This window comes from Salvelinus namaycush, chromosome 13, assembly GCF_016432855.1.
Source record: "Salvelinus namaycush isolate Seneca chromosome 13, SaNama_1.0, whole genome shotgun sequence".
NCBI lineage: Eukaryota > Metazoa > Chordata > Actinopteri > Salmoniformes > Salmonidae > Salvelinus > Salvelinus namaycush.
Genome location: NC_052319.1, coordinates 22,202,354 through 22,219,639, shown reverse-complemented (window position 1 = coordinate 22,219,639; position 17,286 = coordinate 22,202,354). Strand labels below are relative to the sequence as shown.

General features: G+C 46.9%; 1 protein-coding gene across 1 annotated transcript in view; it reads left to right on the top strand.

Moving 5' to 3' along the window:
• The window catches only part of LOC120057913 (adenylate cyclase type 5-like), a 142,763-nt gene extending 128,040 nt beyond the window's left edge, over positions 1-14,723 (top strand). The window contains 13 exon segments of the mRNA XM_039006386.1: positions 1,206-1,350; positions 2,359-2,456; positions 3,458-3,545; positions 4,487-4,603; positions 7,860-8,018; positions 8,246-8,425; positions 9,099-9,106; positions 9,388-9,393; positions 9,771-9,903; positions 9,986-10,249; positions 10,497-10,701; positions 11,040-11,164; positions 14,595-14,723. Coding sequence (XP_038862314.1) covers positions 1,206-1,350; positions 2,359-2,456; positions 3,458-3,545; positions 4,487-4,603; positions 7,860-8,018; positions 8,246-8,425; positions 9,099-9,106; positions 9,388-9,393; positions 9,771-9,903; positions 9,986-10,249; positions 10,497-10,701; positions 11,040-11,164; positions 14,595-14,723 — 1,657 coding nt within the window.
• Positions 14,724-17,286: the final 2,563 nt, after the last annotated feature.

The window sequence follows — 17,286 nt, the reverse complement described above, 5'->3', positions numbered from 1 at the left end:
AGCACGGGGGTGGCAGCATCATGTTGTGGGGGTGCTTTGCTGCAGGAGGGACTGGTGCTCTTCACAAAATAGATGGCATCATGAGGGGGGAAAATTATGTGGATATATTGAAGCAACATCTCAAGACATCAGTCAGGAAGTTAAAGCTTGGTCGCAAATGGGTCTTCCAAATGGACAATGACCCCAAGCATACTTCCAAAGTTGTGGCAAAATGGCTTAAGGACAACAAAGTCAACGTATCGGAGTGGCCACCACAAAGCCCTGGCCTCAAACCTATAGAAATGTTGTGTGCAGAACTGAAAAAGTGTTTGCGAGCAAGGAGGCCTACAAACCTGACTCAGTTACACCAGCTCTGTCAGGAGGAATGGGCCAAAATTCACCCAACTTATTGTGGGAAGCTTGTGGAAGGCTACCCGAAATGTTTGACCCAAGTTAAACAATTTAAAGGCAATGCTACCAAATACTAATTGAGTGTATGTAAACTTCTGACCCACTGGGAATGTGATGAAAGAAACAAAAGCTGAAATAAATAATTCTCTCTACTATTATTCTAACATTTCACATTCTTAAAATAAAGTGGTGATCCTAACTGACATAAGACAGGGACTTTTTACTAGGATTAAATGTCAGGAATTGTGAAAAACTGAGTTTAAATGTATTTGGCTAAGGTGTATGTAAACTTCCGACTTCAACTGTAGGTGTGTGGCAGTCACAGAAATAAACTATTGTATCTATAATACACAGCATAGCAAGCGAAAACACGAACAGAACATCCAACTCGCCAACTTGCCAGGTTTCTTGTACGACATGGCCATGACATTCGTACCCATGAGTGGACAGTGATTTCAAAAACATTCTAATCACCTGGTTTTATTTTGTCCACAGATCCACTGACAATAGGCCTGATTGCCTCTGTAATTAATGCAATCAAACAATACACTGCTGATTCAATGACCGATTATTCCCATCAAACTAACATGATGAGAGTGGTCTAATGATCTCAATCACTTTGCTTATTATGGCCACACTTAATTGTGGTGATGCAGTTCTATGGTGAAGTGTGGAGTTAAGTTGTGGTTGTAGCTTGTGGTTGCAGGACTGGGGGCGGGCTGGCCCATAGAGACATAGGACCTCTTGTGATGGCCTGAAACAGAAAACAAAAAAGTGTCTCCTCGTCTTGTGTTATCTAGACATTTCATTTTCAGAAACACGCAGGAAAACCTGAACCCAGAGGACGAGGTGGACGAGTTTCTAGGGAGAGCCATCGACGCCAGGAGTATCGACCGGCTACGCTCCGAACACGTCAAGAAGTTCCTGCTGACCTTCAGAGAACCAGACCTGGAGAAGAAGGTACTGACGTCCTCCTCCAGGGAAGTGACTCGAAATATTCGGACTAGGGCCTTGAGTGAATTTTCTGGATAGATCTTTAGCAGTAGATATGTCAAACGAGTGAGCAGTATATTCATTTGTGTCAGAATTGATTGTCAAACTCAGGGCCTTGGGTTTTTCCTGACTACATGGCCCGACTAGGAAAAAGGTTTAGTGTGAGTCTATAACTAAGGGATTTTTCCTTGTCAGGTATCATGTTCAGTAAAAATTGAAAAATGCAGGGCCCTTGTCAAGACAAGCAATTCTGCTAGAAATTGCTACACCACTCACTGGTTTGACATATCCAGGGCATGTCAAGTAAAGCTTAAATGAAGGGAGAGTGGGAGAGAGAGAGTGGTAAACATTTTTGGGTTTAAAGAGAAGATACATAAAAGGTGAGCGGGAAGGAGAGAGAGGGAGGGTGAGAGCCGACCGAAAGAGAAGAGGCCCCATTTTCAACCTGCTGTCTTTCACCTCTTACTCTCTCTCATCCCTCTGTCAGTCTCTCTCGCCAGGGTCTGGTTAACCTAACGTAGCAGACGTAAAATAAACGCTTGAGCGGGGTTGGAAAAAAATGGAAGCATCCGGTTTTCAGGCTTTCCCTCTTCTCTGCTTTTCCCGGTTTCAGACAACACCACTGAGGGTGGGGTATGGTGGGCTGTATAGTGGCTACATAGAGAGGATCAAAATCCCTCTCTCAGTGTGTCTGCCCCCAGCCGCTAGCCCAGTCTTTTGTGGGAGAGATAATCACTGCCTTTGTTCTCCTCCATTACCTGTCCACCTACAGATCTCATAATTGACCTCCTAAGTACCATACATTAGGCTATGGATTGCAGTTCAGCTGTGTAACCCTTACCATGCTGTTCACACAGTGTGATGCTGTTGTGTCAGTATACTGTACAAAAGGGTTTGAAGTGAGATGTGAAGCGCACATCCAGCCTCTGTTTACCTTTCTGCTCTTATATTTTTCCATTTCCGTTTCTCCTTCAGTACTCCAAACAAGTGGACTCCAGATTTGGAGCATACGTGGCCTGCGCCTCTCTTGTCTTCCTCTTCATATGTTTCATCCAGATTGTCATTGTACCACAGTAAGTACTGAATCTCTCCTAGTGAATACCCATAAAGTATAGTACCACAGTAAGTACTGAATCTCTCCTAGTGAATACTCATAAAGTATAGTACCACAGTAAGTACTGAATCTCTCCTAGTGAATATTCAAACACTATAGTACCACAGCAAGTACTGAATCTCTCCTAGTGAATATTCATACACTATAGTACCACAGTAAGTACTGAATCTCTCCTAGTGGGTATTCATACAGCATAGTACCACAGTAAGTACTGAATCTCTCCTAGTGGATATTCATACAGCATAGTACCACAGTAAGTACTGAATCTCTCCTAGTGGGTATTCATACAGCATAGTACCACAGTAAGTGCTGAATCTCTCCTAGTGGATATTCATACACTATAGTACCACAGTAAGTACTGAATCTCTCCTAGTGGGTATTCATACAGTATAGTACCACAGTAAGTGCTGAATCTCTCCTAGTGGATATTCATACAGCATAGTACCACAGTAAGTGCTGAATAATTCTCTACTAGTGAACCACAGTGCATATCTCCCATATCATTCATAACTTGGAGCCCTAGCTCTTCCTGGGCTGAGGGCAGGGCTTTGGGGATGAGTAGAGGAGGAGACTGAGATAGACAGGACCTAGATGAAGCTGATACTTGAGGGGACCCAGGAAAGGCAGTCCCAGACAGGCCCAGTACAGGGACTTGGCCCAGACGTTAATGAATGTCCCGTCACCTGCTGTCACCACCTTTCCTCACCTCTGCCAGAGGGGCTGAGGGGTACCGCTGGGGCTGCCGGCAGCTGGCTGTTTGTTCATTCTCAAGGATGCCCCTCAAGTGTGTACCCCTCTATCTTTCTCTCTCTCCCTCCTATTGATCTCCACCATTCCTTTTTCATTATCCTCTCTTCCTTGATCCTTTTGTCTCACCTCTCTCTGTCTCAGACGTATTTACTCATATTTCTCCTACCACTTCTGTAATCCTCTCTCTCTCTCTCTCTCTCTATTCCTAAGCTCCACTTTGATGATTGGGTTCTACACCACCTGTCTGATCATCCTGGTGGCTGTCATGTTTGTCTCAGCAGTCTACTCCTGCTTTGGGGTGAGTACTTATGTTTTCCCAGGAATTTGTTTGTGTTCGGAAGCTTCCTCATACTATGACGCAGATGTCTATACCACAAGACAATGGGCCACAGCACTGCCCATCTATCCAGTACCCATATAGCTCTAGCCCTTAGCCTGACGCACTGGCGCAGTGGGAGCTCTCTGTGGCTGTCTGGGAATGTTGTATCTCACAGTATAACAGGTCTGTTTCCACAGCATGACTGGGCCAATCACACAGCAGGTAAACCTGCTTGGTGGATGGTATTGATTTTTAACTGCCCTGAGAGCAGCAGTCCCCTGGAGAGACACAGTCAGAGTCAGACTGCTTAGTGAGGCCTTTAGAAAGGAACTGGCATGTAATTGGGCGAAAGATTGAAGTGGACGTAAACTCACAATAGGGATATTACTGTTTTGTCAGTTAAGGATGTTTGCGAATGACGGCAGCGGACTAATGATGTCATAGCTGTGTTGTTGTTATTTCTGGAGGGCCATCTGGATATTTCATTTCCTGCTCTCTCCTCATTGGCTGATGGCCGGGTTGGGAGAAATGAAATAAGCCCTTAAATGGGAATTGGAAACAAGAACAACAGGCTTATGATCTTATTTAGTTGTAAACTGATGAGATGATATGAGGGATTTTGATATATTGTAAGCGGCTTTGATAATATTGCCATTGTGGCACTGTAAGATCTGGAAAAGTGAGGCTTTTAGAATTCCAAAGAAAATGCTGCGTGCATGAACCCCACATTGTAAGGAGTCTGATTTTGTGGGAGAGGAGTAGGGCAGCACTTCAACCAACATGAGTTGAATTGCAGCCAAAAGTCATAGCTGGTATTGTGGCCTGTAGGATACAAACACAACGTTCTCTAGTAACTCAGGGATGACATAGACTGAACTACTGACCATGTCCTCTCCATCCGTCCCCTGTGCTCGTGACAGTTTTTCCCGGTGCCTCTCCAGACCTTGTCCAAGAGGATCGTCCAGTCCAGACTCAACAGCACCTTGGTGGGAGTCTTCACCATCATCCTGGTCTTTCTCTCTGCCTTCATGAACATTGTAAGTGTCACGTTCCTGACCTGTTTTCTCTTGTTTTGTATGTGTTTATTGGTCAGGGCGTGAGTTTTGGGTGGGCAGTCTAGGTTTTCTATTTCTATGTTGGGTTTTTGTGTTCGGCCTGGTATGATTCTCAATCAGAGACAGGTGTGTATCGTTTGTCTCTGATTGAGAGTCATACTAAGGCAGCCAGGGTTTCACTGGTGTTTTGTGGGTGTTTGTTCCTGTGTCAGCGTTTGGGCCACACAGGACTGTTGCAGGTTAGTCACGTTTGTTGTTTTGTTAATTTGTAGTGTTTGTTGGTTTGCCATTAAAACATGAATACCTACTACTCCGCATCTTGGTCCGATCCATGCTCCTCCTCGTCCGAGGAGGAGAACGACATTGACAGCCGTTACAGAAACACCCACCAAACCAGGACCAAGCGGATTGGAGAAGGACGGCAAGAACAAAAGCAATGGAGAGAAGAGGAATGGACATGGGAGCAAATATTCAACGGAGAAGGACCCTGGGCTAAGGTGGGAGAGAATCGCCGCTCTCGGGAGGAGAAGGAGGCAGCCACAGCCCAGGAGCGCTGGTATGAGGAGGCTAAAGCAAGGCAGAGCGGCTGGAAGCCCGAGAGGCTCACCCAAAAATTTCTTGGGGGGGGGCTAAAGGGGAGTGTGGCGAAGCCGGGTTGGTTACCTGAGCCAACTCCCCGGGCTTACCGTGGAGTGAGAGGGCGTCGTACTGGTCAGACACCGTGTTATGCGGTAAAGCGCACGGTGTCCCCAGTACGCGTGCTTAGCCCAGTGCGGGCTATTCCACCTTGCCGCACTGGGAGGGCTAGGTTGGGCATCGAGCCGGATGTCATGAAGCCGGCCCAACGTATCTGGCCTCCAGTACGTCTCCTCGGGCCGGCGTACATGGCACCAGCCTTACAGGTGGTGTCCCCGGTTCGCCTGCATAGCCCAGTGCGGGCTATTCCACCTCGCCGCACTGGCAGGGCTACGGGGACCATTCAACCTGGTAGGGTTGGGCAGGCTCGGTGCTCAAGAGCACGTGTCCTCCTTCACGGTCCGGTATACCCGGTGCCACCTCCAAGTACCAGTCCACCGGTGGCAGCCCCCCGCACCAGGCTGTCTCTCCGGGTTCTCTCTCCAGCTGCTCCCACCTGTCCAGCGCTGTCAGAGCTTTCCTCCTCTCCAGCGCAGCCAGTGCCTATACCACGCACCAGGCTGTCTCTCCGTCTCCTCCCTACAGGTCTGCCAGTCTGCCCAGAACTGCCCGTCGGGACTGAGCCTGCAGAGCCGTCGTCCAGCCAGGACCAGCCAGAGCCGTCCAGCCAGGACCAGCCAGAGCCGTCCAGCCAGGACCAGCCAGAGCCGTCCAGCCAGGACCAGCCAGAGCCGTCCAGCCAGGACCAGCCAGAGCCGTCCAGCCAGGACCAGCCAGAGCCGTCCAGCCAGGAGCTGCCAGCCAGTCAGGAGCTGCCGGAGCCAGCCAGCCAGGATCCGCCAGAGCCTTCCGCCAGCCAGGATCCGCCAGAGCCTTCCGCCAGCCAGGATCCGCCAGAACCTTCCGCCAGCCAGGATCCGCCAGAGCCAGCCGCCAGCCAGGATCCGCCAGAGCCAGCCGCCAGCCAGGATCCGCCAGAGCCAGCCGCCAGCCAGGATCCGCCAGAGCCAGCCGCCAGCCAGGATCCGCCAGAGCCAGCCGCCAGCCAGGATCCGCCAGAGCCAGCCGCCAGCCAGGATCCGCCAGAGCCAGCCGCCAGCCAGGATCCGCCAGAGCCAGCCGCCAGCCAGGATCCGCCAGAGCCAGCCGCCAGCCAGGATCCGCCAGAGCCAGCCGCCAGCCAGGATCCGCCAGAGCCAGCCGCCAGCCAGGATCCGCCAGAGCCAGCCGCCAGCCAGGATCCGCCAGAGCCAGCCGCCAGCCAGGATCCGCCAGAGCCAGCCGCCAGCCAGGATCCGCCAGAGCCAGCCGCCAGCCAGGATCCGCCAGAGCCAGCCGCCAGCCAGGATCCGCCAGAGCCAGCCGCCAGCCAGGATCCGCCAGAGCCAGCCGCCAGCCAGGATCCGCCAGAGCCAGCCGCCAGCCAGGATCCGCCAGAGCCAGCCGCCAGCCAGGATCCGCCAGAGCCAGCCGCCAGCCAGGATCCGCCAGAGCCAGCCGCCAGCCAGGATCCGCCAGAGCCAGCCGCCAGCCAGGATCCGCCAGAGCCAGCCGCCAGCCAGGATCCGCCAGAGCCAGCCGCCAGCCAGGATCCGCCAGAGCCAGCCGCCAGCCAGGACCCGCCAGAGTCCCTCAGCCAGGACCCGCCAGAGTCCCTCAGCCAGGACCCGCCAGAGTCCCTCAGCCAGGACCCGCCAGAGTCCCTCAGCCCGGAGCTGCTGCCCCTTATCCCGGTGCTGCCCCTTATCCCGATGCTGCCCCTTCATTTAGGTGGGTTTAGTTGGAGGGTGGTCATTGGGAGGGGGATACGGAGGCGGGGAGTGACTGTGGTGGGGTGGGGACCTCGCCCAGAGCCTGAGCCACCACCGTGGTCAGATGCCCACCCAGACCCTCCCCTAGACTTTGTGCTGGTGCGCCCGGAGTTCGCACCTTAAGGGGGGGGTTATGTCACGTTCCTGACCTGTTTTCTCTTGTTTTGTATGTGTTTATTGGTCAGGGCGTGAGTTTTGGGTGGGCAGTCTAGGTTTTCTATTTCTATGTTGGGTTTTTGTGTTCGGCCTGGTATGATTCTCAATCAGAGACAGGTGTGTATCGTTTGTCTCTGATTGAGAGTCATACTAAGGCAGCCAGGGTTTCACTGGTGTTTTGTGGGTGTTTGTTCCTGTGTCAGCGTTTGGGCCACACAGGACTGTTGCAGGTTAGTCACGTTTGTTGTTTTGTTAATTTGTAGTGTTTGTTGGTTTGCCATTAAAACATGAATACCTACTACTCCGCATCTTGGTCCGATCCATGCTCCTCCTCGTCCGAGGAGGAGAACGACATTGACAGCCGTTACAGTAAGTCACTGAGCCTCCACTCCAAATGGTTGCACAGATATTTTGAAGGGGAAAACCCAGACAGCAAAGCTTACATGCTTCTGCATTAATGAGTGTTTGACATCTGTGGGTTGTGTTCATTAGGGCCCACCGCAGCAGAACATTTTTGCAACAGAAAACAAAAACAAGTATTACTTATTTGACAAGTTCAGATGTTTTGTGCCTGCTGAACACTGCCCAGTTCTCATTCATAATCATGTTAACCCCATTTGCCCTCTGCTCCCTAGTTCACCTGCAGTACTGGAGACCTGAGGACTTGTCTGAGCTGGGAGCTGAACATCAGTCGCAGCAGTGTGAACGCCTGCCATGCACGCAGCCTCAACTACACCCTTGAATCACTAGACGGCTTCTGTGGCAGTCCCTCACCCAACTGCAACTTCCCTGAGGTGTGTGTGTGTTTGTGTGGTGTGCGTGCGTGCCCAGCTGGGCTTGAGCAGTCATCCTCACTAAACTGACTCTGCGCCAGAAGCGGCCAATTAATTTCACAATGGCATGCTAAAAGATTTGCAAATGTTTGACATCTCTCTCACTCCCTCTCTGTCTCCCTCTCGCGCCCCCCCCCCCTTCTCTCTCCCTCCTCTCCTCCCTGCACCCTCCCTCTCTCCCTCTGTAGTACTTCTCTTCCTGTGTGTTGTTGAGCCTGCTGGCCAGCTCAGTCTTCCTGCAGGTCAGCAGCATAGGTAAACTTCTACTCATGCTCTTCATCGAGATCTTCTACGTCCTCATCATGGAGGTGCCAGAGGTTAGCCTGTTCGACAACGTAGACCTGCTGGTCATGGCCAACGCTATGTGAGTAGTTTAGAAAATCCATTAACTTGCAGGTACAAAAAAAAAAGGTCAAGCCATGAAAGTCGATACCCTGACATTGTTGAATACTCCCGCAGAAGCCTTTGATAAGAAACATTGCACAATAAAACTGCAGGAGCATTCAATAGTGTGCTGGTATCTACCTTTCTTTCACAACACTAGTGACATAAGTTAGTGTGTTTCTGTGGGATCATGAGGCAACTTTACCACAAGGGTACAGTGTTGTGTAGGGATTTGTGCTGGCTCAGGTTCTCACAGTTCAAATGTAAGGTTTTATTGTCACGTGCACAAGTACAGTGTAATGCTTTTCTTGCAAGCTCTTTATCAACAATGCAGTCATCAATACCAGTAGTGCTATAAAATAAAGGAGAACAAAAACACATGAGAAATAGAAATAAAAAGAACACAAAAGTAATTCAGCTATATACAGGGTCAGTGCCAATACCATATTTACAATGTGCAGGGATACTGGAGTGGTAGGAGTAGATATGTATAGAGGTAATGTGACTAGGCAACAGGATATATGATAAACAGAGTAGCAGCAGTGTATATGATGATTGTATGTGAGTGTGTGTGTGTAGTCAGTATGAATGTGCGGGTGTCACAGGAGGCTGGTGGCACCTTAATTGGGGAGAATGAGCTTGTGGTAATGACTGGAGCCGAATCAGTGGAATGGTATCAAATACATCAGACACATGGTTTCCAGTTGTTTGATGCCATTCCATTTGCTACGTTCCAGCCATTATTATGATCCGTTCTCCCCTCCGCAGCCTCCACTGGTGGGCGTTGTGTGTGTGTGTGTGTGTGTGTGTGTGTGTGAAGAGTCCTGTGAGTGTTAGCTATTTAGCAGTCTTATGGCTTGGGGATAGAATGGTATTGCGCTAAACCATGCCAGTTATTCACAACATGCAAGCAGCAGATTTAAATTAAAACTTCACATGAGTTTAGCGGTGCGTTTACTTAATGTAATGGATGACTTGGTTAGTCCAGCGCCAGGTGCTGTCTACCATTATCCATCTTCAGATGGAGTGGAGGTTTCGGTCGCCCTGCTTCTCCCTCTCCCTAAAATGTGCTCTCTTTGTTTTCTCTTCACAGTGAGCACATAAATGGAACAAGGTGAGATTTATGTAGCTTAACACTACTAAACAATTTGAAACACACAAATGAATTGAGATCGATTGTATCCAATATACTGTAGCTTTAATGCATCCTATAGATCTTCCTGGTTTTTCATATGCCTCAAGTAGTTTGATAACATTGATAAACAGTGTTGTGGCATGCCTATAATTGATCTCTGTAGTTGATCTGTGGTTTCTGTCCTCTCTGTCCAGCTGTGTGATGGACTCTAAGGTCCCTCTGAAGATCATGACTCCTGTAGTCATCACTGTTTTCGTCCTGGCCTTGTATCTACACGCCCAGCAGGTGGAGTCCACAGCTAGACTCGACTTCCTCTGGAAACTACAGGTAGGTGTGTGTGTGTCTGTGTGTGTGTCTGGGCCATGTCCAAGGTCATTGATACCTCTTTCCCCTTCCTCCCTCCCTCCAGGCCACAGAGGAGAAAGAGGAGATGGAGGAGCTACAGGCCTACAACCGTCGCCTCCTCCACAACATCCTCCCCAAAGACGTGGCCGCCCACTTCCTGGCGCGGGAGCGTCGGAACGACGAGCTCTACTACCAGTCCTGTGAGTGTGTGGCCGTCATGTTCGCCTCCATCTCCAACTTCTCTGAGTTCTACGTGGAGCTGGAAGCCAACAACGAGGGAGTGGAGTGTCTCCGGCTGCTCAACGAGATCATTGCAGACTTTGACGAGGTGACAGGGGAGGAGAGAGTAATGAGGATAAGCTGACGATGTGTGTGTGTGTGTGTGTGTGTGTGTGCATCTATTTTCTGTCATATTACTCCTTATATAAACTACCGTTATGGGTACTAGTGACTATTCTTGGACCCTGTTATGTTGAAAGAGAGCTAACAATTTCAATGCTATTAACCCAAGTAAACCAACTAGTAAACTTATTTCTCTCACCACTCACTTCCCCATTCCCCTCCTCTTGCCCCAGATCATCAGTGAGGACCAGTTCCGCCAGCTGGAGAAGATAAAGACCATCGGCAGTACCTACATGGCTGCCTCTGGCCTCAACGACTCTACCTACGACAAGGAAGGCCGCTCACACATCAGAGCCCTAGCAGACTACGCCATGAGACTCATGGATCAGATGAAGTACATCAATGAACACTCCTTCAATAACTTCAAGATGAAGATAGGTAAGGCTGCCTACAGGAAAGATCATTTTGTTGCCTTGTTATTAATTTTGATGTGTATTCATGAGAATAATGGTATGCTTAAGCGATGCCTCACAAAATGTATAATGAGTAATGGCCCATAACTCTGAAAACCCCAAAAATGTATATTAAACATACTGTGTATATTGTTAAAAACTGCTGGCCCATAACACTGAAATCCTCAAATTTATATTAAACATACTGTGTATATTGTTAAAAACTGCTGGCCCATAACACTGAAATCCTCAAAAATGTATATTAAACATACTGTGTATATTGTTAAAAACATGCTGAACCATATCCCTGTCCACCTGCTCCAGGTCTGAACATGGGTCCAGTGGTGGCTGGGGTGATCGGGGCCAGGAAGCCCCAGTATGATATCTGGGGGAATACCGTCAACGTTGCCAGCCGCATGGACAGCACTGGTGTACCTGACAGGATCCAGGTAACTCAGAGAAACAGCATGGTAGAAACTGATGTCTTCTGTGACCTTTTTCTGACTATGATGAAGACCTAAGGCTCAAATTGTGGGAGCATAGCTTTTTCTAACCTTATGTATATCTTGAATATATACAGTTGAAGTCAGAAGTTTACATACACCTTAGCCAAATACATTTAAACTCTGATTTTCACAATTCCTGACATTTAATCCTAGTAAAAATTCCGTTCAGTTAGGATCACCACTTTATTTTAAGAATGTGAAATGTCAGAATAATAGTAGAGAGGATTATTTATTTCAGCTTTTATTTCTTTCATCACATTCCCAGTGGGTCAGAAGTTTACATACACTCAATTAGTATTTGATAGTATTGTCTTTAAATTGTTTAACTTGGGGCAAATATTTTGGGTAGCCTTCCACAAGCTTCCCACAATACGTTGGGTGAATTTTGGCCCATTACTCCTGACAGAGCTGGTGTAACTGAGTCAGGTTTGTAGGCTTCCTTGCTCGCACACGCTTTTTCAGTTCTGCCCACACATTTTCTATAGGATTGAGGTCAGGGCTTTGTGATGGCCACTCCAATACCTGGACTTGGTTGTCCTTAAGCCATTTTGCCACAACTTTGGAAGTATGCTTGGGGTCATTGTCCATTTGGAAGACCCATTTGCGACCAAGCTTTAACTTCCTGACTGATGTCTTAAGATGTTGCTTCAATATATCCACATAATTTTCCTCCCTCATGATGCCATCCATTTTGTGAAGTGTATCAGTCCCTCCTGCAGCAAAGCACCCCCACAACATGATGCTGCCACCCCCGTGCTTCACGGTTGGGATGGTCTTCTTCGGCTTGCCTCCCCCTTTTTCCTCCAAACATAACGATGGTTCTATTTTTGTTTCATCAGACCAGAGGACATTTCTCCAAAAAGTACGATCTTTGTCCCCATGTGCAGTTGCAAACCGTAGTCTGGCTTTTTTATGGCGGTTTTGGAGCAGTGGCTTCTTCCTTGCTGAGCGGCCTTTCAGGTTATGTCGATATAGGACCCAGTTTACTGTGGATATAGATACGTTTGTACCCGTTTCCTCCAGCATCTTCACAAGGTCCTTTGCTGTTGTTCTGGGATTGATTTGCACTTTTCGCACCAAAGTACGTTCATCTCTAGGAGACAGAACGCGTCTCCTTCCTGAGAGGTATGACGGCTGTGTGGTCCCATGGTGTTTATACTTGCGTACTATTGTTTGTACAGATGAACGTGGTACCTTCAGGCGTTTGGAAATTGCTCCCAATGATTAACCAGACTTGTGGAGGTCTACAATTTTCTTGGCTGGCTGGTCTTGGCTGATTTCTTTTGATTTTCCCATGATGCCAAGCAAAGAGGCACTGAGTTTGAAGGTAGGCCTTGAAAAACATCCACAGGTACACCTCCAATTGACTCAAATGTTGTCAATTAGCCTATCAGAAGCTTCTAAAGCCATGACATAATTTTCTGGAATTTTCCAAGCTGTTTAAAGGCACAGTCAACTTAGTGTATATTGACTTCTGACCCACTGGAATTGTGATACAGTGAATTATAAGTGAAATAATCTGTATGTAAACAATTGTTGGAAAAATTACTTGTGCCATGCACAAAGTAGATGTCCTAACCGACTTGCCAAAACTATAGTTTGTTAACAAGAAATTTGTGGAGTGGTTGAAAAACGGGTGTATGTAAACTTCCGACTTCAACTGTATATACTACCGTTCAAAAGTTTGGGGTCACTTAGAAATGTCTTTGTTTTTGAAAGAAAAGCACATTTTTTGTAAATTAAAATAACATCAAATTGATCAGAAATTGTAAATGACTATTGTAGCTGGAAATGGCAGATTTTTTTATGGAATATCTACATAGGCGTACAGAGGCCCATTATTAGCAACCATCACTCCTGTGTTCCAATGACACGTTGTGTTAGCTAATCCAAGTTTATCAAGGCTAATTGATCATTAGAAAATTGCAAAAGGTTATGTTAGCACAGCTGAAAACTGTTGTCCTGATTAAAGAAGCAATAAAACTGGCCTTTAGACTAGTTGAGTATCTGGAGCATCAGCATTTGTGGGTTTGATTACAGGCTCAAAATGGACAGAAACAAATAACTTTCTTCTGAAACTCGTCAGTCTATTCTTGTTCTGAGAAATGAAGGCTATTCCATGTGAGAAATTGCCAAGAAACTGAAGATCTCATACAACGCAGTGTACTACTCCCTTCACAGAACAGTGCAAACTGGCTCTAACCAGAATAGAAAGAGGAGTGGGAGGCCCCGGTGCACAACTAAGCAAGAGGACAAGTACATTAGAGTGTCTAGTATGAGAAACAGACGTCTCACAAGTCCTCAACTGGCAGCTTCATTAAATAGCACCCGCAAAACATCAGTCTCAACGTCAACAGTGAAGAGGCGACTCCGGGATGCTGGCCTTCTAAGCAGAATTGCAAAGAAAAAGCCAAATCTCAGACTGGCCAATAAAAATAAAATATTAAGATTGGCAAAAGAGCACAGACACTGGAAGATTGGAAAAAAGTGTTATGGACAGACTAATCTAAGTTTGAGGTGTTCGGATCATAAAGAAGAGCATTTGTGAGATGCAGAAAAGATACTGGAGCAGTGCTTGATGCCATCTGTCAAGCATGGTGGAGGCAATGTGATGGTCTGGGGGTGCTTTGGTGGTGGTAAAGTGGGAGATTTGTAGAGGGTGAAAGGGATCTTGAAGAAGGAAGGCTATCACTCCATTTTGCAACGCCATGCCATACCCTGTGGACGACGCTTTATTGGAGCCAATTTCCTCCTACAACAATACAATGACCCAAAGCACAGCTCCAAACTATGCAAGAACTATTTAGGGAAGAAACAGACAGCTGGAATTCTGTCTATAATGGAGTGGCCTGCACAGTCACCGGATCTCAACCCTATTAAGCTGTTGTGGGAGCAGCTTGACCGTATGGAACGTAAGAAGTGCCCATCAAGCCAATCCAACTTGTGGGAGGTGCTTCAGGAAACATGGGGTGAAATCTCTTCAGATTACCTCAACAAATTGACAACTAGAAAGCCAGAGGTCTGCAAGGCTGTAATTGCTGCAAATGGAGGATTCTTTGAGGAAAGCAAAGTTTGAAGGACACAATTATTATTTCTATTATAACCTTGTCAATGTCTTGACTATATTTCCTATTCATTTTGCAACTCATTTCATGTATGTTTTCATGGAAAACAAGGATTTTTCTAAGTGACCCCAAACTTTTGAACGGTAGTTTACTTTTATTTATATTATTATGTGGTAGTGTGAAAGGGGAGGCAGTGTGCCTAAGATCAAGATACGTGGAGACGTATCCTCTCAGTGTCAGTTTATGACTACAACTTCTTACTTTCTACCCTTCATTCCCTCTCTTATTTCTCTCCTTTCTCCCACCAGGTGACCTCTGACCTGTACAATGTGCTGAACTCCTATAACTACACACTAGAGTGCCGAGGCCTGGTCAAGGTGAAGGGTAAAGGAGAGATGCAGACCTACTTCCTCACTGGAGGACCTCCCAGCAGTTAACACCCAGGGTGTGTCTGAAATGGCACACTATTCCATGTATAGTGCACTACTTTTGACCAGGGCCCATAGGTCTCTGGTCAAAAGTAGTGCACTACATAGGGAATAGGGTGCCATTTCAGACGCAATCTATTTAAAAGTAGCCCCAGTAACGGACTGGCGCAGGAGAAGTAGAAGGGGGGGCTGTTGGACTAAAAGGGGCTTACCCCCAAGCCTTTGACGAGCAGGTTCATAGACCTGTGTTAGCTTGGGGAACTGACTGCCCCCCACCCATACCCCTTTTCCTACATTTAGCCCCTCTCTACCTGCACAGGTTAGCCTCCGATTGGCCCAGAGTGAAGGAGACCCCACCCAGCGTCCTCTCGGATTGGGGGAAAGAGACAGAGGGAGGGGCTTAGAGGGCATGGGTTCGCTGAGGAGACCAAAGAAGTCCTATCAGACTGCAGAAGACAGACACATTATGACAGCAGTCTCTCACAGTCTTATTCCCACCAGGCAGTGTGAGATAAGGAACCACTTACAGCCAATCATCTCACAGTACTGTAGGTCTCTGTAAGGTTCTCTGAGGAAATCGCTACACTACCTGTGTTGTCATAGACATTCTGCTGAAGGATCCAAGTCGATCCAAACAAACCCTGCATGAAGACACTGAAAACCATATATACACGTAAAACACACACTGTTTTATCTATATATATATATATATATATATGTGAAAACAAACTGTTTTTGTCCATACAGTCCATGTATGTTGTGTTTGTACACTGTTGTACTGTTAACTGGTACAGATATTGCAATTCTCCAAACAATGGGTATACTACACACTAACATGGCCATCGCCAGCCAGTACAGCAACACTGTCAAACCCTTTACTAGAGTTGGTCAGAGAGGAAGGAGCAGTGTGTTTAATCACCAGTAGGGGTCCTAGGTGGGCCGTTAACCTGGCAGGGTACTTGAACGACCAGAGTGAGACTGCTCTGCTCCTCTCCGTGTGAGTTTACAGAACTCTTCCACAGTCTACTTTACACACAGGCGCAAACACACACACACACAAACGTGCAACAGACACACACACGCAGAAACACACACACACACACACACATACAGTGGCAAGAAAAAGTATGTGAACCCTTTGGAATTACCTGGATTTCTGCATAAATTGGTCATTCAATTTGATCTGATCTTCATCTATGTGACAATAATAGACAAACACAGTGTGCTTAAACTAATAACACACAAATTATTGCATTTTTCTTGTCTATATTGAATATATAATTTAAACATTCACAGTTTAGGTTGGAAAAAGTATGTGAACCCCTAGGCTAATGACTTCTCCAAAAGCTAATTGGAGTCAGGAGTCGAATCAATGAGACGAGATTGGAGATTTTAGTTAGAGCTGCTCTACCCCATAAAAAACACTCACAAAATGTTTGTTTGCTATTCAATAGAAGCATTGCCTGGTGTGAATCATGCCTCGAACAAAAGAGATCTCAGAAGACCTAAGACTAAGAATTGTTGCCTTGCATAAAGCTTGAAAGGGTTACAAAAGTATCTCTAAAAGTCAGTCCACGGTAAGACAAATTGTCTATAAATGGAGAAATTTCAGCACTGTTGCTACTTTCCCTAGGAGTGGCCGTCCTGCAAAGAGGACTGCAAAAGCACAGCGCAGAATGCTCAATGAGGTTAAGAAGAATTCTTGAGTGTCAGCTAAAGACTTACAGAAATCTCTGGAAGATGCTAACATCTCTGTTGACGAGTCCACGATACGTAAAAAACTAAACAAGAATGGTGTTCATGGGAGGACACCACGGAAGAAGCCACTGTCCAAAAAAACATTGCTGCACGTCTGAAGTTCGCAAAAGAACATCTGGATGTTCCACAGCGCTACTGGCAAAATATTCTGTGGACAGATGAAACTAAAGTTGCGTTGTTTGTAAGGAAGGAACACACAACACTATGTGTGAAAAAAAAGGCACAGCACACCAACATCAAAACCTCATCCTAAATATAAAGTATGGTGGAGGGAGCATCATGGTTTGGGGCTGCTTTGCTGCCTCAGGGCCTGGACAGCTTGCTATCATCAACGTAAAAATGAATTCCCAAGTTTATCAAGACATTTTGCAGGAGAATGTAAGGCTATCAGTCCGACAATTGAAGCTAAACAGAAGTTAGGTGATGCAACAGGACAACAACCCAAAATACAGAAGTAAATCAACAACAGAATGGCTTGAACAGAAGAAAAAATGCCTTCTGGAGTGTTCCAGTCAGTCATGACCTCAACCTGATTGAGATGCTGTGGCATGACCTCAAGAGAGCGGTTCACACCAGACATCCCAAGAATATTGTGGAACTGAAACCGTTTTGTAAAGAGGAATGGTCCAGAATTCCTCCTGACCGTGGTGCAGGTCTGATCCGCAACTACAGAAAACATTTGGTTGAGGTTATTGCTGCCAAAGTAGGGTCAACCAGTTATTACATTTTTTTCAACCTGCACTGTGAATGTTTACACGGTGTGTTCAATAAAGACATGAAAAATTATAATTGTTTGTGGGTTATTAGTTTAAGC